At 33.1% G+C, this 23,636-nt stretch overlaps 2 protein-coding genes and 1 long non-coding RNA gene across 3 annotated transcripts; 1 reads left to right on the forward strand and 2 right to left on the reverse strand.

The window, feature by feature from the left end:
- Positions 1-2,376: 2,376 nt before the first annotated feature.
- On the forward strand, positions 2,377-5,100 carry LOC122601110. Its single transcript, XM_043773881.1, has 4 exons — positions 2,377-3,193; positions 3,285-3,617; positions 3,784-3,877; positions 4,698-5,100. Exons 1-4 carry the CDS (start codon positions 2,377-2,379, stop codon positions 5,098-5,100), a joined length of 1,647 nt encoding a protein of 548 aa, XP_043629816.1.
- A 1,875-nt stretch (positions 5,101-6,975) lies between these two features.
- Positions 6,976-9,768, reverse strand: LOC122602362. Its single transcript, XR_006324228.1, has 3 exons — positions 9,596-9,768; positions 7,693-7,775; positions 6,976-7,212 (listed from the first exon to the last, which is right to left on the reverse strand). It is a non-coding gene; the product is annotated as an uncharacterized LOC122602362 (long non-coding RNA).
- Positions 9,769-14,130: 4,362 nt separating this feature from the next.
- On the reverse strand, positions 14,131-22,805 carry LOC122600035 (U3 small nucleolar RNA-associated protein 25). The gene is made up of 25 exons (XM_043772679.1): positions 22,667-22,805; positions 22,458-22,559; positions 20,719-20,863; positions 20,463-20,551; positions 20,171-20,378; positions 19,837-19,972; positions 19,629-19,752; positions 19,450-19,550; positions 19,208-19,339; positions 18,808-18,888; positions 18,545-18,723; positions 17,438-17,510; positions 17,273-17,332; positions 17,122-17,160; positions 16,909-16,997; positions 16,727-16,791; positions 16,543-16,589; positions 16,361-16,420; positions 16,148-16,219; positions 15,991-16,020; positions 15,803-15,897; positions 15,607-15,712; positions 15,062-15,124; positions 14,906-14,977; positions 14,131-14,563 (listed from the first exon to the last, which is right to left on the reverse strand). The coding sequence occupies exons 1-25, from the start codon at positions 22,698-22,700 to the stop codon at positions 14,489-14,491; spliced, it is 2,277 nt and encodes a 758-aa protein (XP_043628614.1). The 5' UTR covers positions 22,701-22,805; the 3' UTR covers positions 14,131-14,488.
- Positions 22,806-23,636: the final 831 nt, after the last annotated feature.

A 23,636-nucleotide genomic window follows, 5' to 3' on the forward strand; every position in this document is an offset into this window, starting at 1 on the left:
GTGACTATAAGTTTAGCCTATGTAGACATATGCTTAGAACTGATGCATTTCAATTACAAAACAATGTATTTGATGGCTGACTTTGGTTAATTTATGAAGCCACATTTTTGAAAGGCTCAGTTTTTCGTTGAGAATGAGTTTTTCGTTTATGCAGCCACGTGTGTTCTTCACAACATTTGTTGGTTTAGGGGATGTATTAATTACTGCTTTCTAGACAACGTACAAATAGGTCTGGCAACGAATCAGATATTATCCAAATCTGATCCAATACATTTATATTATTACCCTTTATTAACACAAATGGAAATAAACAGTGAAGTTTTGTCCTTAACAGTGAAATTTTGTCCTTTTATGTGACTATCCCATAATGTATATGTATTTGTTACAGCAACCTTTTAGATCATTTGTAACTATTCATTTTTTTATCTACATTTTTTCTTGCCACCTCACTGTCACCTACTCATCTCTTTCACTTTTTATTTTCTCCCTTAACCATTCACCTACCATTTGAACCTCACTTTTATCTCATTAAAAACACAATAAATTTAAACTAAATATAACATATTTCATTATAAATAAAACTACATTAAATTAAAACCTCATTAATTAAAAAAAAAGACATAAATGAAAACTAAATAATAATAATAATAATAATAATAATAATAAAAGTGTTGTTTTAAAAAAGAAAAAATAACAATAACAAAGCTAAATTATAATATAAAGTTTAAAATAGAAAAGAAAAATATAACAAAAAAACTATTTCTCCAAATTCTAAATATCTTTCTTGTCCATCTATGATTAATTTAATAAAATAAAATAACACACATGAAGTAATAATGATAACCTACAGGTGGGGGAATATTGCTAAAACACAAATAAAACAAGAAAGTGCAGAAGAAAACCATTACTTTCACCTCGGTGAAGTGATTCGCCGACTCATGTGATCACCGACCTTTCACCCTCAGTTCCGTAACAATTCACCGAATGAATCATCTTTCTTCACCTATGGTGTTAACCTACCCTTACAAATGGTCTTAACACAAACAGTGGAAGAGTTGGTCAACAGTACAACTTTGTAACATGTTAAATATACAACTTAATTGTTTTCTAACTTAATTTGGTTAATGTAGGTAAGTTAAGGTACCAGAAGTGTCATTAAGCAGAAGAAGGAAACTGGAGGGACTAATATGGAAGAAGAAGAAGAAGCTTAGGGAGCAGAAGAGAAAGAATGAAGCTCTTTATATATGATGTGATGGGCTGCCTAGGGATTTAACTTTCCCTGACAGCCGTTGTGTTTTCTTTACCGTTACAAAAAACCTTTTCCTTTGTTTCACCGATAATCAATCATGGATGTTAGGGTTTGTTCTAGTTTTATTATGTATTAAAACTCTTCTATTTTGATTTAATAAAGATGATTCAGCTGTTTATTTCTTTGATTATTAGTTACAATAGCTTTGTCCTTAAAATCTATTTAATGATCTCTTAGTTTCATCATGGTATCAGAGACAGGTTAGCTATTATCTCGATTCAGACCTTGGTTTGCTTCGATTGATTTCTCATTTAATCTGTTTTTTTATTTTTTAGGGTTTATATCGATTTGGCGTTTCTCTTTCTAGGGCTTTCTCTGAATCGATACTATTTCTTCAAAATATATATATATATATACTAATATATAGTTTATATCTTCTTTATTTCCTTCTCAATTCAAATATTACTCTTTCTAGGGTTTGTATTTGATCGATTGATTCTATTATATCTACTTTACTGGTGTATGGGACTCCTCTTATTTTTTCTTAGGAGTTGTAGTCTTGCCTCTGGTATATCTCTATCTTCTTTTGCATAAGGATTCTCTGTGTTGATCTCTTCTTTATAAAAAGTTGGTTGACCATTGTAGAGTCCATATCGGGTTGAGATCTAGGTTTTCTTTCGAATATCTTCTTCAAAAACCTCTGTTGCCTTTTACTTATACGAACACTAGAATTACTGTTGGAGACCCCACTATAAGTGTATTTCTTCCTACCTCGTCGTAGCAAATTGCTTTGTTCTTGGAGTGCTCTGAGTACAAAGAGTTTGGCCTATAGACTTGGACCTCTCTACTATCTGCCTTAAAGTGGTTGTTATCTTGTTGTGCTTATCTATTTATGTGTGTGTGTGTTTTATGTTTGTTTCTAGTATTCTATGCTCTTTACTTTATATCTGTTCTAACCCTGTTTTCTGGTATAAGAGAGGTACTAGGTAATACTTGTCAAGCCACTTGAGTGGTCTTGAATCTGGTTCCTTACCTGGTTTACCTTTAGGGTTCTTTCTGTTGTTTTTTGTGTTTACTTGTTCTTCTTATTCCTTTTTGTTATTTGTTTTTTGTGTTTGTCTATCATTATGGCTAATGTTAATGGTGAAACTCCTATGAATGAAACTGTTGATGATTTTTTGGGTGATGTTAATGTGTTTGGTACTCAAATTAGCAAACTGAATTTTGGTGATGAATTGTATTTGCATGCTAGTGATACTTCAGGAACACCTTTAATTAATTTCAAACTCAAAGGCACAGAAAATTATAAGGTTTGGGTATGTGCAATGGAACTTGCACTTGAAACTAAAAACAAAATAGGATTTATTACTGGAACCTGTGTGAAATATGTTGATAATGATGTCTTGTCTAGACAGTGGGATATATGTAACTTTGTGGTTCTTTCTTGGATTCTTAACTCTGTTACTGAAGAACTTTATTTGGGACAAATTTTTACAAAAAATGCAAAAGTGGTTTGGGAGGAACTGAAAGAAACTTATGACAAAGTTGATGGTTCTATTACATTCAATCTTCATCACAGAATTCATTCTTTAAAACAAAATGGAAAACCTATTTCTGAATACTATCATAATTTAAACTCACTCTGGAAACAATTTGATGCTCTTGTTAAGTTACCCACTTGTTCTTGTAATGCTGCAAAAGAAATTTATGATCATCAACAACTTTTAAAACTCATGCAATTCCTTATGGGACTTGATGATGTGTATCAGCCTGTTAGAAGTAACATTATGTTAAAGGGCCCTTTACCTAAAATCAAGACTGCCTTTGCTATTATCTCTAGAGAGGAGTCTCACAGAGGTGTTAACACTTCTGACAACCACTCAAAACCTCATAATACTGTTTTTTTTTTGGCAAAAACTTTTGAAAGTGGAAAGAAAAACCTTGGTAATAAATTTTCAAACAAAACCTATGAAAGTAATAGGATTTTTTAACCAAAAAAGTCTTTTTGAAAATAACAAAAATTTTGAAAGAAAAGGACCAAACACCTCACTTCAGTGTTCTGGTTGTCTCAAATATGGTCATACCCTTGATAGATGCTTTGAGGTGGTTGGTTATCCTCCTGGTTATGGAAGAAACACTTATGCTAGAATAAATCCATCTCAATCTTCTTTTAAATCTAGTCATAATGCTATGGTTAATAATAACTCTATTGGTTCTATTATTGCTTCCAGTTCTGGTTTTGGTTGTAGTTCTATATTTGGTTCAAATTCTGGATCCAATATAACCCTAACCCCTGATCGATATGCTAAGTTAATCAATCTTCTGACTGATAAGCCTCCTTCTAAGAGTGTGCATGCCAATATGGCAGGTACATTTTTCAACTCTAGTTAACTCTAATTTTTCTATGTTCTACTGTTCCAATATTACTGCAAAAACCACTATGTTTGAAAATGGTAGGATATCTGATTCCGATGCCAACACTCATATGACTTGTAGTGAAAAGTTGTTTAATGTTCATGATATCTCTGGCCTAGGTCTTACAGTGGGACACCCCAATGGTACTCAAGCTAGAGTACTTAAAATTGGTGATTTAAGACTTGAAAACAATATTATCTTGTTTGGGGTTTTGTATGTGCCAGAATATTGTGTAAATCTGCTTTCTGTGTACTGTTTGACTAGGGACAGTAAAGTTTATGTAGGTTTTGATCAAAATAGATGTGTTATACATGATTTACAAACAAAGAAAGTGATTAGGAGTGGTAGACAAAGTGGGGGGCTTTACATTTTCAAAAATAATTACAAGGTAATCATGCCCTAAGTAACCATGTGCAATTTGAATGCAACTTGTCTTCCCAACTATGGCACAATAGACTAGGCCACCCTGCTGAACCTGTTCTGTTGACTCTTAAAAATTCTTTAAAACTTGATGATCATACTGTTTCTTCACCATGTGAAGTGTGTCACAAAGCCAAACAAACCAGGGAGTCTTTTCCTTTAAGTAAACACAAGACTCACTCTCTTGGGGATCTGGTTCATTTAGACTTGTGGGGACCTTACAAGGTCCAAAGCAGAGAAGGATACAAATCCATCCTCACCATAGTTGATGACCATACCAAAGCTGTGTGGGTCTTCCTTTTGAAAAGCAAAGATGAAACCTTTGACAATTTTGTGAATTTTCATAATTTGATTAAAAACCAGTTTAATAAAACCATTAAAGTGGTAAGAAGTGACAATGGGAGTGAAATTTTAAACCAAAGAACGGATTCTTTCATGAACCAACATGGTATTATACATCAAACCTCATGTGTTTATACTCCTCAACAAAATGGGATTGTTGAAAGGAAACATAGGCACTTGCTTAATGTAGCAAGAACCCTTATGTTTCAAGGGGGTTGCCTCTAAATTTGTGGTCTGACTTTGTTCTAACTGCTACTTACTTGATTAACAGGTTACCCTCTTTTGTTTTATCTGGAAAGTTCCCTTATGAGTTGATTTACAGGTCTAAACCTAATCTCTCTCACCTTAGGTCTTTTGGCTGTTTGTGTTTTTCTACCATTTTAAATAATGATGACAAGTTCTCTAGTAGGTCTGAAAAGTGCATTCTCATTGGGTATTCCAATGAGAAGAAAGGTTACAAACTATTTAGCTTGGATAATAAAACTGTTTTCTTTTCTAGGGATGTCAAATTTTATGAAGGGATTTTTCCTCTAAAAATGGTTAAGGAGTCTCTTGGGAATAAAACTTTTGATCAAAATAAAACTACTTTAAAACCTCTTGATTCTGTCTTTCTTGATAATGAACAATTAGCCTTAAGTCCATTAATGTCCAATGATGAAAGAGAGAGTAACTAATTACACTGAAAGTGAGGGCAGTGACATGGTTCCCTCTGGTAGTGCAACAGAATCTGTTAGGGAGCAGCTCACAGCAACACTCTTGGATGAGAACATTAATTCTGAGGACACCACTGAACATGAAACAACTTATAAGGAAAATGACCCTCCTATTCTTAGAAGGTCCAACAGAACCATTAAAACACCAAAAATCCTCAATGACTTTGTCCTTGGTACTAAGACCAAACACTGTATTTCCAATTTTGTGTGCTATTCTAGGCTAAAAGTTGATAATCTTTGTTTTGTTTCCAACTTTTAACAAACTTAGGGAACCCTTAACTTATCATGACGCATCTCAAGAACTTCTTTGGTTTGATGCCATGAATTGTGAGATGGAGGCTTTATATAACAACAAAACTTGGGTCTTAACTGATTTACCTTCTAATAGGACACCCATTGGGTGTAAGTGGGTGTACAAGATCAAGTATAAATCAAATGGTGAAGTTCATAGGTACAAGGCCAGACTTGTGGCCAAAGGTTACAGTCAAAGATTTGGAATTGACTTTGATGAGACCTTCTCCCCTGTTGTGAAAATGGTAACTATAAGGTGTCTTATTACATGTTGCTGTAAAAAATGAGTGGCCTATTAACCAATTAGACATCAACAATGCCTTTCTCTATGGTGACCTGGATGAGGTTGTCTATATGATACCTCCTCCAGGCTATCACTCTGGTTCTGACCCTAAAGTCTATAAGCTTGTCAAGTCCCTTTATGGACTGAAACAAGCTCCTAGGAAATGGAATGAAAAACTCAATAGTTCCTTGGTTGAAAATGGCTTTATTCAAAACAAGAGTGATTACTCTCTCTATACCAAATCTGTTGATAATGTGTTTATTATTTTACTTGTGTATGTGGATGATATAGTTGTGACAGGAAACTGCCAAACTGAAATTGAGAGGTGCAAGGCCTTCTTGAAATCAAAGTTTTCTATAAAGGATCTAGGTAAGTAAAGGTATTTCCTTGGTATTGAGGTTATTTATGATAAAGAGGGTATATGCATGTCACAAAGGAAATATGCTCTTGACCTTATTTCTGAATTTGGACTCCTTGGTTGTAAACCAATCCAAACTCCTATTGAACCTAACTTTGTGTTCTCTAAGGAGTCTGATATTGACAAGCCTCTTGAGCATGTCACTGAGTATCAACAACTGGTTGGAAAGTTGATTTATTTAACCCTTACCAGACCTGATATCTCTTATGCAGTTCACAACTTAAGTCAATTTATGCATGATCCCTATGAATCTCATCTAAGACTTGCAATGAGAGTTCTTAGATATCTTAAGGGATCCCCAGGTAAGGTATCCTCTTCAAAAGGGATACCACTCTTACTCTCTCTGCTTATGTAGACTCTGATTGGGCCAAGAAGATCACTACCAGAAAGAGTACCACTGGTTTCTGTCTCTTTCTTGGTGGATCTCTCATTTCTTGGAAAAGCTAAAAGCTGCCAACTATCTCAAGGTCATCTGCAGAGGCTGAATTTAGAGCCATTGCTGCAGTGACTTGTGAAATAATCTGGATTCTCAAAGTTATGGATGAATTTAAGATTAAGAGAGAAATGCCCACTCAAGTTCAATGTGACAGTAAGGCAGCTATACACTGCCAATCCTGTATTCCATGAAAAAACCAAACACTTTGAGATAGACCTTTACTTTGTTAGAGAAAAAATTGGTTATGGAATCATTGAAACTGTCAAAGTGAACTCTGAGGAAAACTTGGCTGATATCTTTACAAAAGGCTTGCCTGTTATTGTAACACCCCAACAAGGCGGAATAATGGGATATCACAAGAAAAGCACAGCACGACATGGAAATTAAGTAGAGACAAATCTAGATGCATTAAAAGGATTGGGAATCCATCCAAGTTAATCAATTACAAATCCGAGACCATACAAAAATGCATAAGGAGCACGACCATCAAACGTTTACAAAAGAGAGTACAAAAGATGGTATATGATCCTAAGCATAACCCATAAGCAGGGACAATGAATCACGGATCCACAGTCAAGTCCAAGTCCACTCCTAGCATGCAAACAATCAATTATCATCCAACATGTCTTTGATTCACATGTTCACCTGAAAAGTGTACTAAAACGGGTCAACATAAAGTTGGTGAGTTCGTAGGTTTAAATAATGAGAATTAAGTGTGTCGGGATATCCACCGTTAACGATATACGAGGATTAGGATACCTAATCACGTCCAAGGAACCCTAAAAGGTTTCACGTTATCACAAGTCAACACAAATCAAAATCAACGTCCAATAATCGTCCATACATGCAATATCGTCCACATTTAGGTTAAACAACCCATATCCACGGTAATGTTCATACCGGGTGTGGATTCGTCAATCCACCGTCCACGTCCACGTCCACGAATATATGAATAACATAACGTCTTATATAATATAAACCAATGACTATTATCACACATATACGTCCATTAACACATATACGCCCCGTTCCATATTATAACAAGGTATATCATCCGACAACATTTAAACGACCAAGTACACTTTCCACCCCAAATAATGTAAACATAGGGGCTACGAAACTCACCTTTGCCTTATATCGTCAAGTTATAGTTGATTTATAGGTATTTGACGAGTTTCGAAAGTCCTGAATTCTTCAATGTTCACGACCTATCATTCCGTTTTATGACATGTGTTATTAATTATGTAAGTACATAAATTTGTATGTAATTTAAATTAATGTATAAAAATCAAATCTACAATTGTCGACTTATAGTTCTGGACGACCCCACCTATTCCTTTTTAACCGACCAAAACACTACTAGTTTATATGAATATATATATATATATATGTATGTATGTTATATCATTATCACCATGTTCATAAACCAGGAGCAAGTACAGGACTCTAGCCATTTTCATCTTCTCCAAGGACAACAAATCAAATCTCCATTTCTTTTTAAGATACTAGGAGTTTAAGATGAAACCCAATTAATTCAAGGGTCAAGGAAGAGAATTATCAAATCTGGGAATCAAAAGACATACACCACCGTAAGGTACGGTGGTGGTGACGTAACAGACGGTGGCAGAATTTATAGGGGGCGTAAAGTACGGCATATAGGGGCGTAAGGTACGGTAGATGAAGTCAGAACATGCGTAAGGTACGGTGGATTTCACCGTAGGTTACGGTGGCTCAGAAAGCTCGATTTCAGCGTCTAGTTGGGTGTAAACAGAAGCTTTTGGGCATAACCCTCGATTTGAAGAAGGAGAGGGGCGTAAGCTACGCCATCACAGGCGTAAATTACGGTGGTGCAGGGGAGGGAGCATCTGGGTTGGCTCAAGAACAAGAACACAAAGCATTTTGACCCAAAAACTCAATTTTTGGTGTACATATCGGTTTACAAAGCTTCCAGGCATGTGGGTGATGTACCCAATATCATAGTTGTTAGACTCTTACGAGTCACGAGTCGACTCTTACGAGTCGAGTCGATTTGGATCGAAAACGAGGCGACTCGTTGTGTGACTCATTTTTTTCCTGACTCTTACGAGTCGTGGTGTGAATTTGAAACGAGTCACTACGAGTCGCAAATTTATCACTGTTATAGTTTGATAATATGGTTATATATTATATATCATATTTATGGTTACATTATTTTTTATGTTATATATGTATTTTTTATTCTTTTAGTACAAATTTGGAGATAAACTGTAAGTTTATGACTTAAAAGTATCGAGTATGTAATATTTTGGTAATGTATTAAAGTAATCCACTTAGAATTTGTTTATAAATACGTCACATATATATATAATTATACACTATTATGTAGTATATACAAATGTCCGGACTCTTACGAGTCGAGTCACGTTTCGAGTCACGAGTCAGAAATCAGGTTTTCAAGTCGAGTCAAAAGTTACGAGTCGACAACTATGCCCAATATCACAACAAGTAACATTAAGTGTATTCCACCTTCCAAAAACCGATCATTAACACAATTTCGAGTTTAATCTCGTTTTTGACCAAATCTGCCACAGTTGACTTTTAAAAGTCAAACTTGGCCAAGAACACAAGAACCCTAATTAAGCAAGGATCGATATGGTGACGACCTGAAATGTGTTTTGTGCTTTGATGACTTAGATGAATGATAACAAATCCAATTCCTCCTTTAGATTCGACCCATAATTGTAAAAATCTAGAAATCTAATTTTTGACCTAATAATAAGTCAATAAACCCTAATTTGGGTTTAAATCAATTTTAACCAGCATTTTTGCCTAAAAATCGTATATGTTAGTCTTGTGACATGTTTATAAACATGTTTTACTGCAAAGATTTGACTCGTAACATCCAACAAAGAACAAACCCGATTTTTAACCCATTTAGTTCATATTAAACCCTAATTTGACTTTTGATTCGATTTTGACTAAAACTTCCAAGGGTTTTACTTATGACTTGTTTATAAACATAAAATGATGCTATTTAAGTTAAATTTACCTTATGAAATCATCTCCAAGGTCACAACCCAAAATTGAGCTATTTATGAGGATTCCTTCCGATTTGACTTTCCAAGATTTGAGATGATGATTACTTGATGTTAGTGATGATGAATTTATTACAAGTATGAACTCAACAACATTAAATGATAAGAAGAATTTAGAGAGAGAGATAAGAAGTCTTGCATTTAGTATAGTGAGAGAAAGGAAAGGAGATTGGGTGAGTTGAATGAATGGAAGGGAAAGAGTGGAAGAGTGTGATTGGGTGGTTTAGGATAGAGTTGGGTCATGGGTCGACCCATGGATCACCCGATTACGTTTCTAATCAACATAAAAAAAATCGTTTTACGTTCTAACCCGACCAATACATTCACATAATCTCACTTAGCATAAAGGCACGTCTTTAATTCAAATTTTAAATGAATTAATTACTTAAACTACTAAAACAATTAGTCATTAACACGTTTAGGTCAATGGTTCGAGAATCAAATAATCACGTTAAATCACGTTTAATAAGAGTCAAACGGGTCAAATTTCACGAATGTTACAGTTATTCAGCTCAAGTTACTTTGTGATCAACTTGGATTATTTGACATCTTCCACAATTAAGTTGTTGGGGGCTGTTAAATATACAACTTAATTGTTTTCTAACTTAATTTGGTTAATATAGGTAAGATAAGGTACCAGAAGTGTCATTAAGCAGAAGAAGGAAACTGGAGAGACTAATATGGAAGAGGAAGAAGCATAGGGGGCAGAAGAGAAAGAATGAAGCTCTTTATATATAATGTGATGGGTTGCCTAGGGATTTTAACATTCCGTGACAGCCGTTGTGTTTTCTTTACCGTTACAAAAAACCTTTTCCTTTGTTTCACCGATAATCAATCTTGGATGTTAGGGTTTGTTCTAGTTTTATTATGTATTAAAACTCTTCTTTTCTTTGATTTAATAAAGATGAACATCCAACTGTTTATTTCTTTGATTATTAGTTACAATAGCTTTGTCCTTAAAATCTATTTAAAGATCTCTTAGTTTCATCATAACCATGTGCGTGGGTTTGATTCCAAGACACATTTTTATTTTTAGTATTAACGAAGGAAAGTGCTCGCGCATTTCGGCGGTAAAATGATAGGGGTGATAGGTCATAGGAGGTGATAAGTTATAGAGTGTGACCAAATGCTTTATCCGTATAAGTTCCACATCGTATTTATAAATTCGTCGAAAGTATATCAAATGACATCTTTAATGAAAGAGTTCGAACTTTTAAAAACACCCATACAATTTTTATAATTTATCGATATACGGTTTTTGAGATAAAAGATTTTGAATGAATTAGATGAATAAAATGGTTTATGGAGGAAAAAAAAATGAATGGTTGAGATTTGAGTAGAGAGAATAAAACGAGTGTTTGAGATTTAAGGGTATTATAGGTATATTAGATAAGGATGTTTAAATTAGTGAATAGAGAAGATGGGTATTTTAGGTACTTCAAATCATGAATTGAGATTTTCAAAAAGGACAAAATGCTTTATAAGATAATGAGAGATAGTGTTCGCGCGTTGCGACGGTGAGATGGTGGGGGTGATAAGTCAAGTCATAGAGTATGATAGCCAAATGCCTTAACCATACCTCGAATTTAGAAATTCGTCGAAAGTATATCGAATGACATCTTTAATGAAAGAGCATGAAATTTTAAGAACACCCATACAATTTTTATAATTAATCGATATACGGTTTTGAGATAAAAGATTTTGAATGAATTAGAAGAATAAAATGATTAATGGAGGAAAGAGAAAAAAAAATGAGTGGTTGAGATTTGATGAGAGAAAAAAATAAATGGTTGAGATTTAAGGGTATTATAGTATATTAGGTAGATATGTTTAAATTTGTGAATAAAGAAGAATGATAATATAGGTAGTTCAATTACTTAATTAAAATTTGAAAAAAAAAAAAAGGCAAAATACTTTATAAGATAGTATTAGAAGTATAAGATATAGATAAAACAATTTTGTAAGGCTTGTTGCATGATAAAATGTTGATGTGCTTTCCCAATTTTTCTAATGATATTTGACATTTTGACTTATTATGGGTTTGATAAAACAAATAAATATAATAAATTGAAATTTTTATTGGTTATTATCTTCTTCTTTTGTTTTTTAAATTATCCTTTTTTTATGAACAAAAATGTCTTTTATATATTAAAGTTTTTTTAGATGGAATTTGGAATTTTTTTTTTTTCATTTTTGAAAATCTAACTTCAAGTCTTTAAGATGTTTTTAATTAGACAAAAAGTAATTTAAAATATTTTGTTTTGAGTTTATTTGGTAATTAGGAGTAAACATAAACATGTTAATGCGGGTATGGTATTGGTGTTATTAGAAAACAAACAATCGTGTTTTTTTAGCATTTTTTTTTATTTAAATCAGTAAACACATTTATGATGTTTTGTTTGTAGTATTGTATTTGAAGAATATAACGCCAAAAAACAATAATTACGATGTTTTGTTTGTAGTATTGTATTTGAAGAATATAACGTGAAAAAACAATAATTATGAGCCCCGCAACACGGGGATTGGGGAACATCCTAGTTTGCTATGAAGGAGCTACAAGACCAGAATGTATATCGATTTAACTAAGAGAAAATAGTCTAGATATCCAAAAACCATCTTCAATATACGAAAATACCTAGCTTTTTTCGAATTCACCAAAAATACCCATAAAATCGCAAGACCGCAAGGAGGAGTTGCGGATCGCAAGCCTTGCTTGAGGATCGCAAGGAATCCTTTCGATTCGCAAGCAAGTCTTTCGATCCGCAAGGAGTTCTTGCGATCCGCAAGCAAGGCTTGCGATTTTGACTCTTTTTTACTTATGGATAAGATTTTTTTTTAGATTTTCTTGTACTTGTTAAGATAGCAATCAGATTTTTATGTACTTTTTTTACTTATGAATTTACCAACAAAATTTCACTTTGCAAAGTAAAAGGTACGTTTTTCTTAGCTAATAAGTATTTAGTATTTAATGCCGTTGCAAAAAGTGGCAACCCACGAGGACCAATCTTGTATTTACAATGTTGAGAAATAATACTGCAAAGATACAAGGGTTTTTGAAAGAACAGTACCAACTACCAAAAACCCAGCCAAGTAAGGACCTGTACAAAGTTGAAACTTTCTTTTATCTCTAGTCAACTAAAAAACCTACTTGCTCAAAAATATTTATCATCGAGTTTCTGTAAATTTCAAGCACATAGCAATAACCTTTGACTCGAGTGCAGTAATAACGTGGTCCATTTTCTTGATAAAACCTGTTGAAATTACTATTTAATAAATTTTAATCTTAACTTTGTTACTAGATTTATGTCTTTCAAGATTACCATAATCTAAGAAACACAAACAGTAGCAAATTTCACTTGTTAAATTTCAATTTTCCATAATGAAAACATAGAAACCGTCTCAGTTCTAAGTGACACATCAGTACATAAGAAGACTCAGAGTTTAGCCCCAAACTTCCATCCAAACTCTAAATTTCAAACAAAAACTAAATTAAAAACTAAATCAAATACTAAATACTTATTAGCTAAGAAAAACATACATTTTACTTTGCAAATTGAAAGAAACAAAAAATTATGGTGAAAAGTTGTTGGTAAATTCATAAGTAAAAAAAAAGTACATAAAAATCTGATTGCTATCTTAACAAGTACAAGAAAATCTCACAAAAAATCTTACCCATAAGTAAAAAAAAGTCAAAATTGCAAGCCTTGTTTGCGGATCGCAAGAAATCCTTGCGGATCGCAAGACTTGCTTGCGAACGCAAGGATTCCTTGCGATCCGCAACTCCTCCGTGCGGTCTTGCGATTTTATGGGTATTTTTGTTGAATTCGAAAAAAATTGGGTATTTTCGTATATTGAAGATGGTTTTTGAGTATCTAAGCTATTTTCTCTTTAACTAATACATTCCATACTTGGATGTGGATATCATGATTTATTTAAGTTGGATGACTAAAGGATTAGATCATTATTTAATCCATATCCATCTATTGACAGGCTTACGTACAAGAAAGAAGTATAATTAGCTGATCACTAAGTAACTAGAACCAGATCATAATTTGTTGTCTATTCTTATCAACATATGAATTTATTATTACTATCAATCAATTAATCAAAAAACTTAAAAGTAACAGCTTATATGATTGTCACATATATCTGAATACGTACAATTGATAAGATTTGAAATTTATTACAATCAATGAACACAACTTTAATTTTTTTTACCATATAGACATTCGTTCATAGTTAGTTACATTCACATATACTAATCCTTAAATTATGTCCATAATAAGTGATAAACTTCAACTCTATAAATAAAAAAAAAGTAGGAAACAAAACAAGTCATCACTAAATAAGATAAGCTATAACCCCCATTATTCATTAACGAACTAACTTCCGTCCCATTACACATTTACATGCTGTAAATTCAAATTGAATCATTTTTTTTAAGGACGAAATAAAATGAATATACTAACAAAACATAAATCACTACTCGTTCCAAAATTTCACTATTGTAATTAATAACGATGATAAATGACCGTATTACATAGTTCAAATGGCAAACCACTTTATATTGGCAGCAATATTTAAAACTTCTACATTTGCCGTTCAAAAAAAAGAAAAAAAAAATATATTAAAAACTTCTACGTTCACTCTAATGAAGCAAAATTTGTTCTCTCCAAAGAAATCTCAAGAATTGACATGTACTTTTGAAGCTCCAATTGAAGTATTGTCACTCTGAAATTCAGTTTGGTCCCATACCAACTCATTAGAATCCAACCGCTATATTCTCTTGTAGGTATAGCTTTTTTTGAGATATATCTTATTGTCGACGGTCTATCAAATAGATTTAACTAACAGAACGTGAAGATACGCTTATCTGATGTCACCATCCTTTTTGCCGGGGTAGTACCAACAATTCTCTCCAGCTAAAGAGAAGAAATTTTTTAAAGGATATAAGTACACTTGGTAATTTCGACCCATTTACTTATGAATGAGTTCATCTGGGTCATGTGTTATCTCGAAATAGGTCAAACAAGTCAAAAGAACATTGGCTTGGCTAACAAGGGAGCATGTCATAGGGATCAAAGTGGCACGATGTGCACTTAATGTCTTGTTAAAAAAAACACTTTTGTTTTAGCAAAAGGCTTTTTAGGCAACTCAACCAAACTCGTACACATATTATCTGCTTTACCCGTCACCCAAACACATCCATACATACGAAGAAAGGAATACATTCCTATGGAAAGATAGTAAATAAAGATGGTTACCCGAAGAAGATCAAAGCGAGAAAAGAGGACTGTGCAATTCATGCTATGAGACCCTTCAAGCATATTAACAATCTGCAAGCACATAAAAAACACATTATCAAAACGTATGCGAAAGAGTATCTGTCACGAATAAATAATTAGGGTTTGAAGATATGCCTCGGGGTAGAACTCTTTCCTCTCAGGAAGAGAGTAAATAATCAAATTCTGAATACCACGAATCTGTTTTCAGTAGAACCTAGATTAGAAAAAAGAAAAGCAAGGAAAACTTGAAAATAGAAGTGCAACAAACGCAAAACAGACGAGCCGAGTGAGTTAGGTAAAGTGTTCGATCAAACTTCCTTATACATGTTGAAACAGATCAGCCCCACCCAAAACAGTTGTCCAAACTTTCTGATCCTTTTTTAGTAAATTGAGTCAATTTCAGGTATAATTACACAACTTACCTTATTTCAGCAATCACCTTATTATTCCGATGGTAACATGAACTTTTAATTAAAAGGAAGTTATATGCATTATGAATACAAATTTAGTGGCTTCCAGACGTATAAAATTTGAACACTACAACCCTTTATACCTGTTCCATTTTACACTAACTTTTTCCGTTTTACCAGTTTGACCCAGCTGATATATAACACGAATATATGATCCAAAATCAGCAATTCAATTTGAAGGGGTCAAAACTGCCACCTGTATAAATTTACCTTGTATCTATGGTAGAAGTGGGCTCTCTCGGTGTAGAGCATAATCTTCTTCGTTCCTTGAAAGAACCAAACACGTGAACGGGATATATCACTTTGTTTTGTGTACCTGGATAATTACCGATCACATAAAAACGATAGTCGAAAAGAAAAGTTTAATGATCACAGTATAATAAGATAACAAAGAGTAAAGTCTCACTCTCCAAGCAGACACATGGATGCATCTTGGGACTTCAAAAAGTTCCGTACCCGAACAAACTCAAAGTAAGAACTAATAAAGATCATGATACCACCCTACATGAATATATGATCATTTACTAAGGAGCCACCTAGCGGATAGTGGAAGTATCTTATTTAATTGACCATGTAATACGATAATTATGATACCTGCACAGAATCTTGAATTTTTGGGAAGACCTGCAAGAAGTATGAAATTTGTCAAATCTACTTTTAAATCACTGTTAGATGTGGCAATTTTAAACCAATTACTGTAAGGATCTGCCATTGATTCAGGCATCATCAGAATCTTCATAAAAATACATACCTTTTTCTTAAAGTAATCAAGACGGGCATCATCAGCATCAACTATTGATTCAGCATCAATACGCTCATATATCTGAATGTTAATTGGTAAAACAAACAAGTAATAGTAAGAACACACTGCTACATAGTACAGAATGATAAATAACAAAAAGTCTACCAGAAGTAAGTGTTATAGCTCATAGAATAATATTGTAAAGATTTGTAACATGCAAACCTGCCTCACTTGAAGCAAAACTTTTGGAAGAACACCTTTGTGCTCACAAAACAGTTTCACCTGCAAATTTCAGTTTCAATCTTTTACAGTGGAATGAGGAAAGAATTTGAGTGGGATCAACAGTGAAGTAAAGAATATGCACCAAAATATGTTGTGTAAATATAAACAATATCTTTTCTCACCCTTCCCTCGTAGTTGAGGCAGTGGTTGTTGAACAAAGCATTAATATCTGGTAAATGGAAAACACTGGTAAATGAGATGGATTCAAACTTCATCATATATAGAATCACTAAATATGCATAAACGCAGCATATTTGAAGTCCTAAAAGTTTGTAATAAAAAGGAATACTAACCCTAAATGATTACCTGGATTGACATGAGATCCTAAAATAATTGTCTGTCGATAAAACCGAGCTTGTTCTTCAAAATACCTAAGCAATTGGAAAAGCTTAGACATACACTCTGATATTATACTTAAGTTTGAGCTTGTCAAACATAAGGTATATCTTTAGGAGAAGAGAAAAAGATATATAGCATAGAAGAGATACCATGGTCTTATGCGCATAATATCAGTTCCCTGAAGTTTTGACGGTCTATGATTTAACTGCTCAACAACAGTATTCACATGGGACCAATTCTACACAAGTGATGTTAAATATATAATCAAAAGAAGAATAGATCTATAGAAGAAATCAACAAAGCATAAGACCTAGATCGAAAGAAATCAACAAAGCAAACAGAAGTTGTATCTGACACCTTACCTGCATAGTTATGACATCTGCATGATCAACAATCAGCACCTATTCATAAGATAAGAGCACCTTCCATTAGCATATAAGAGCATAAACTGAATGTGCACATGTCACACGTGCTTCATCATATAAAAAGGTGTAAATAAGCACGATGAATTACCTCGATAGAAGTCAGATAATCGACATCTTTTTCCTTTTCCGCTTCAGCCTCCCCAATTTTCTACAAAGGAAAAACTCAAAGATGCAGAGTTAGAAAAAACAATTGATGAAAAAACATGATACAGCAGGTAAAAATTGAAATAGCTAGTAGCTTTTGTTTACTCACGGTGATCAAACCAAGAGGAGAAGCAACAATCATGTCTGATGTATAAAAATCACTATACAACTTTATGGTTTTCCTACAAAAATCACAAGATACTCATTGAGTCAATAATATCTTTCCCTAATCATTTGAACATACTAGAGGGGTACCCACACAATGTGCTGGTGGTAGCGATGATAGCAATGTGGTAGTAGCGACTGGTGGTGGTGGTGGTGAAGGGGGTAGTGAAGATATTATAGAAGATAAGGGACTAATGGTTTGAATTTATTCATTAAAGGTAAAATGGTAATATGGCATACTCAAAATCTATAATATTCAACAAGAGGTCCTAGAATTATTATAAAGTAGTATAGAAGTATAGATATAGATTTAGGCCACATGTAAATCAGAAGATTCTCAACATTGATTTCTACACTAGCCTGACAGAAAATTCAGTGGAATGAAGAATGACAAACGGCAAGCAAACTCATTGCATATATGCATACACTTAAAGCATCTGATAATAAATTTATTATGTTCATAGAGACCAATTCTTTACAATAGATTTCTAAGAATCTCATCAGAATCAAATGTAACTTTATGCAATTCTATAAAACTTTGAAACGAATCTCACAATGTTTCTAGATCTAAAAAGTTAACAATAGAGAGCCTGACAATTGATAGTTACTGAAATACTCAAGATACACAATGACTTGTGTTTTCATAAATTAAATATTGCATTCAGCCTACAGCTTTAAGCTGATATGAATATCAGAAGGTTTAAAAAGCACATACCATTGTTATTGGTCATAGCTAATGGCGCAAACAGTATCATATTCAATGAAACTTGAGGCGGCATTATTTGCCAATATACATAAGAACAGATCAATGCAGATTATGTTTAACTGTAACATATTGGAAGTAGCTAAAAATGTGGTTTTAATGCATAATACTGCCCATATCATTGTACTAAAAGGATTAGATGATTTATGTTAAAAATAAATAAAATTCAACACACTAATTGTTTATGAAAAAGTTAAACTTTTGGGCAGAAGTGTTTCCGCATTGACCATTACCGGCCCTGCCCGTAAAGACAGATTAAACAGATGCTGGTTTGATGACAAAACATACTTGGTAAACTTGATGCCGACCATGAAATGATCATTATTATTCCCTCCAAATAGTGCCTGGAAATCTGATGGCTTTGACTTTTTCCATGATGATTTGGAAATTCCATCTTCTTCCTCCTGGCCGTCAGACCTCCCAGAGCCAAAATCATCAGAGAAACGACCAATGTGGTCTACATTAACCTGTTGAAAAAGAATATAGTAATTATAAAAAATTTAGAACCATCGCAAAATCTTCCTGTGTGGGATTTACTCATTTACGCTGACCTTATTCCCTGGAGGGGTCAGCTGAATCAGTCTATTGATTACTCGGTATGCGATGCTTGCCATTGGCAATAAGATCAATACCTGGATTTGATTGCAACCATTATTCCTTAAAACTTCATATAAAATTAAATACAAGGCGAAAATATGCACATTTCAGGCAGGTTTGAAATTGGGTCAAAACTTTGAGTATGAGTCGAAACAAGCTGAGATGGATAGGCCAGATTCTTGACCAATTGTTAAATATTTCGTCAAACAATTAATGTGTCAAATATGACTAGAAAAGTTAGATAACTTCAATACTAGTAAGCTTTGAGTGCCTTTTTAACCCACTTCTCTTTTTTAGGTTTTTCCTACCACTTTAATATATATCATATGGGATTTTTACATTCTATAGTTTTACCTTAGGACGAGTATATCCTTGGTCACGGAAATTATCTCCGTCCAGAATTTCCTCAGGCTTCGACTCTTTTAGTTTTGCCAACTTTCGGTCATTCTTTGTCACGAGATCTCTTGTTTTAAATACATGATTTAGCTGCAAGATAACAAATGATATAAATAAATAAAAAATCCTTGATCATTATTGTAGTCTACAGTCTACACAATAAAACTTTTTAAAAAAAACAAATATAAATATGCACACACCGAGTGTAACAAGTAGGCATCCATGATACTTGTGTCTTCTTCCCTGCCTCTAAGATAAAATGGCTTTTTGTTGTGGTGCAATATATCCCGATAACTGTTACCTGTAAGTAAATACATACAAAGTTATATAGATAATATAAATAAAGATAATTCACAAGTTTTATCTATCATTCACTTACAAAGAGAGAAGAATGATCTTGATCTTGATGAATAAAAATCATGCACGTCTGAAGCCTTGTAATTATGCAACCAATGGTCATATAACTTAGGATTTAGACCATAAGGAGGAGTCGAGTAGGAATCCTGCAAATATAATAATGAATTAAGAAACAAACAACAAATATAAATTTTTAACTAAGTCAAAATGTTGCATAATGGCCAAAATACCTCTAAACACAGATCTTTGGTTGCCACCCACTTGCAATTAGCTGCATCAGCCTTCCATTTATACTTCGCTTTATTTGTTGAGAGTATTTTAGTCACTTCTACCGATAATTTGTAGTTAAGGTGAGTAGAGAAAGAACTGCATGAAGATTTGAATAAAAAATAAATGCTCAAACATATATCTACCCATGGGAATATCGTTGATGGCAAATAGTTATCAGATAGCATATAATCTGACTAACTCAATCTTCTCATCAATTCAGAAGTGTTCTACTGTAGTAAAATACTGCATATAAAGAAAAAAAATTCAAAGATGTTGTGTGGCTTATCTCAATACCTTGAACTTTCTGAATCTTTTGAAAGTGAAAGATCATTCTCCATGAATTCTTGTCCATCCATATCAGATGCCTCATCGTCGTCGTCATCATCATCATCGGCATTACCATCGGAAGCATTATCTTCGATAGGTTCTCCCATGGATGCCAAACCATCTCCTTTTAAATCAGTCGAGTCCAAAGCGCCACTTTCTGATCCACTTTCGGATTCTGATCATCAAAACACACACACATGTTAGAATTACAAAAGATAAACTATTCTCTAGAAACTGAGTCAGATTACATGCTTCTTACCGTTCCCACTTTCTTCGGAACCACTTAAAGACTCTAAATCATTTTCCTCATCTTCATCTGTGTCACTTTTACCTTCTTCTGCACGTTGTCTACCCATAACAGAAGCAACTCACGAATGTCATTTTAAATCTTTGGTATAACTTGAATTTAAAGTAGATCAAGATAAAAAGCCATCATCTTGAGCTAATTAATATTGATGCAAAAACAAATATATATTAAGAGAAAATAACTAAATTTTCTAGTAGAAACAGCTTACCTCCTCTTATAAGCATCGCTAATTGATTCACTGGTTGACTCGAGTGTCTTTAACAAATTATCATACATTGTTGGTTCTTTGTAAACAGGCACCTCCTCTCGTTCTTCTTCTGAAACGATATCCGTTTGTTTCTCAGGTGAAGCATCTACAATGCAAAAGGCATAACACTTGGCTCAACATCAATGCTCATATATGCAAAGATCCTTGATCTCATTACAGAGAACAGATAAGATAACAGATTAAAATTAATAACTTTCGATATGTTGAAAAGGACATACATAAATGGTATCCCTATTGCTTGGATTCGTGTTTCTGGTAAGACGCCTTTCATTTCTCACAATTTACTCCAGACAATTAAACTATCTGATTGTTACACCAATACAACTACAAGCACTGAAAAACACTATCTTACACCCTATTCTAAGCCTAACTGATTATCAAACTCTGATTATCTAATATTACATTATCACTTATAGAAAAGCTACAGCCAAACACTCCTTTAAAAATATAAAAGAACCAACCACAAGCCTAAAAGTCTTCCACGCTTAAACAACTATACATACAATAATCTGTAACAAAGATGTTATCCACATACTATACTGAAATTTGCAAAAGCATTGGTTTTGCATAACATGGTAATACAAAACATGTTTATCTAACCGCAATCATATAAGCTCAAGCACTATTTATTGGCTTTGAACAACATGCATAACTTAACACGTCACCTAAAATCCACCCAGATTACCCCAATTAAACTAAACTGAATAGCAAACATTAACACTTTCAAAGTATGTAAATTGTAAATGAATACAAGGAATAAACAAACGCACAAATAGCAACGCACTTATCAAGTGTTCCTTTTTATGCAACTGTCATTTTTGTACACCCTAAAAGGATCTTTTGCGACTTCTAACAGTAGATAACACAACAAAAGCCACTCACTTGAGAAACTGTTTATCTGCTTAGTTGACCGCATTATACAAAACTTACATATAAAAGCGCCCAAGGACGGTTCTAGCATGGGGCAGCGGGGTCAGCTGCCCCCACTTCAATTTTGGTACAATGTAATTTTTAAAAACTTAAATGGTATATATGTAATTTTTTTCTCAAAATAAGAAAAAATAATAAGAAATATATACAAATATTATCTTCGTTGTCATAAGCTTATTATTTAGAAGTCATTGGTTATCGAAGCATTAACTTCGAGATAGATCTTTCCATTGATAGAATAAAAAACTTAAGATGTTTTAATTTTTAATAATTATAATAGTTATGTAGAAAAAATATATATACAAGCTAATTACTTCATAAAAAATTATAGTTTTCGGATTCCCTACATTATCATTGAATAAGTTTTCATTTAATAAGACTTTCCCCTACACTTGTGGTCTTTATTTATCAAAAAAAATTAGTACTTTTTGAATATGAGTGTTATACCCGGTGTGGAGAACGAAATTATACTGAGGGTCCATTTTCTAACCCCGAGCTAGGGTCCAATTTTTTTACATTCTCGATACGACTCTTATAAGTATGCCAAACAACCTTTGAAATTGCCCCCTGAAAAAAAAAAAATCTGGCTCGTCTCTGAAAGCGCCCACCCTCATATATTGACAAGTAAAATGTGTTCCGCCCATTAATCGACAAAGAATTCTAAGGGGCGGAACACATTTCACAGATTGAGTAATAATAAACTACAAAAAGGCAAGATTACTTAAAAAGGAACATTTTTTTATACTTACCTGAATCATCACCACTTGGAGATGAAGGAGGATCAGGTTGAACAAACTGATTTCTTCGGGTCCGCTTTTTCAATGATTCATTTGTTTGTGAACCTTTAAATCCTATATTTAAAATTAAAAAAAAAAAAAAAAAAAAACCCCTTATAATTTCAAACTAAAACCACAAAAACAGACACACATAAAAAGGAGACAGGAAAATTGAGTGTTACCTGGTCGTTTCTTACCAAACCTAGGTTTAGCCATAGTTGATATAATAATAAGAATATGATGATTTCAATTGGTTTGCAAATAACAGCTTCTTGTATGTTGGAGGTTTTATTTTATTTATTTATTTAAACCCTCTTAAACCCTAACTTTGCTACAGTTGAATTTATTATTACTTTTATTTTCATGGGATAAATTGTGTCAAAATCCGGACCGGCCCGGTAAAACCCGAAAACTGATTTTTGTTTACTAGTTAGTTACCAATTTTAACTACTTAAGATTACTAGTTATTCGTTTGATTTTGGTGTTAACAAATATCACATGTTTGATATGATGATTTCAATTCGTTTGCTAACACTTAAGTTCGTGTTTAGTTACTGAAAATGGTTTTTAATTTTTTCACAAATGAAATGAGTTTTTTATTTCTAAAAAATAGATGAATTTCATTTAATTTAACTTTATAATATTTATAGTGATTATTTCATTTGACGTAATAGTCAATAAATACTTTAATTTATTACATTAAAATGTGAATACTTACTCTTTCATGTCTAACCTAACATGTGCAACGCATATGTTTTTTTATCAAATGAAGATTATTTTCAGTGGGAACCATGCTAATCTCATGATGTACAATGTTCAATCACATGGCTTTTTATGGATCGAGAATTGAGTTTCGAGATTGAACTTGACATCAGCTTTTTATGAATCGAGAATTGAGTTTCAGAATTGAACTTAACATGAGAGATGAAAAAATATTTGCTTTTTATAAGTCATATAATTTTCATTTACTGCATATAATACCTTATATGCAAGATTACTAAATAATATAGGATAAAATATATTTTTTTTTTTAAAAAAAAGGAATAATTAGTGCGTTAACTTCCTACGTTATATATGACATGAATTTAAAAAACTTAAATGATAAACATAGCCCCAAGGTTATATTTAAGATGTTATAACACGCATTGAAAG

The sequence above is a fragment of the Erigeron canadensis genome, chromosome 5 (assembly GCF_010389155.1).
Source record: "Erigeron canadensis isolate Cc75 chromosome 5, C_canadensis_v1, whole genome shotgun sequence".
Taxonomy (NCBI): domain Eukaryota; kingdom Viridiplantae; phylum Streptophyta; class Magnoliopsida; order Asterales; family Asteraceae; genus Erigeron; species Erigeron canadensis.

What these genes read in the sequence shown, in the direction of transcription:
- LOC122601110 (XM_043773881.1), top strand. Translation starts at nt 2,377, where the DNA reads ATGGCTAATGTTAATGGTGAAACTCCTATGAATGAAACTGTTGATGAT. An exon ending in AAGTGGAAAGAAAAACCTTG is followed by an intron (nt 3,194 to 3,284) that starts GTAATAAATTTT and finishes TTGAAAGAAAAG; the next exon opens with GACCAAACACCTCACTTCAG. An exon ending in TGTGCATGCCAATATGGCAG is followed by an intron (nt 3,618 to 3,783) that starts GTACATTTTTCA and finishes TCTCTGGCCTAG; the next exon opens with GTCTTACAGTGGGACACCCC.
- LOC122600035 (XM_043772679.1), bottom strand. Translation starts at nt 22,700, where the DNA reads ATGGCTAAACCTAGGTTTGGTAAGAAACGACCAG. An exon ending in ATGCCTACTTGTTACACTCG is followed by an intron (nt 19,340 to 19,449) that starts GTGTGTGCATAT and finishes GTTATCTTGCAG; the next exon opens with CTAAATCATGTATTTAAAAC. An exon ending in TGACCCCTCCAGGGAATAAG is followed by an intron (nt 18,724 to 18,807) that starts GTCAGCGTAAAT and finishes CTTTTTCAACAG; the next exon opens with GTTAATGTAGACCACATTGG.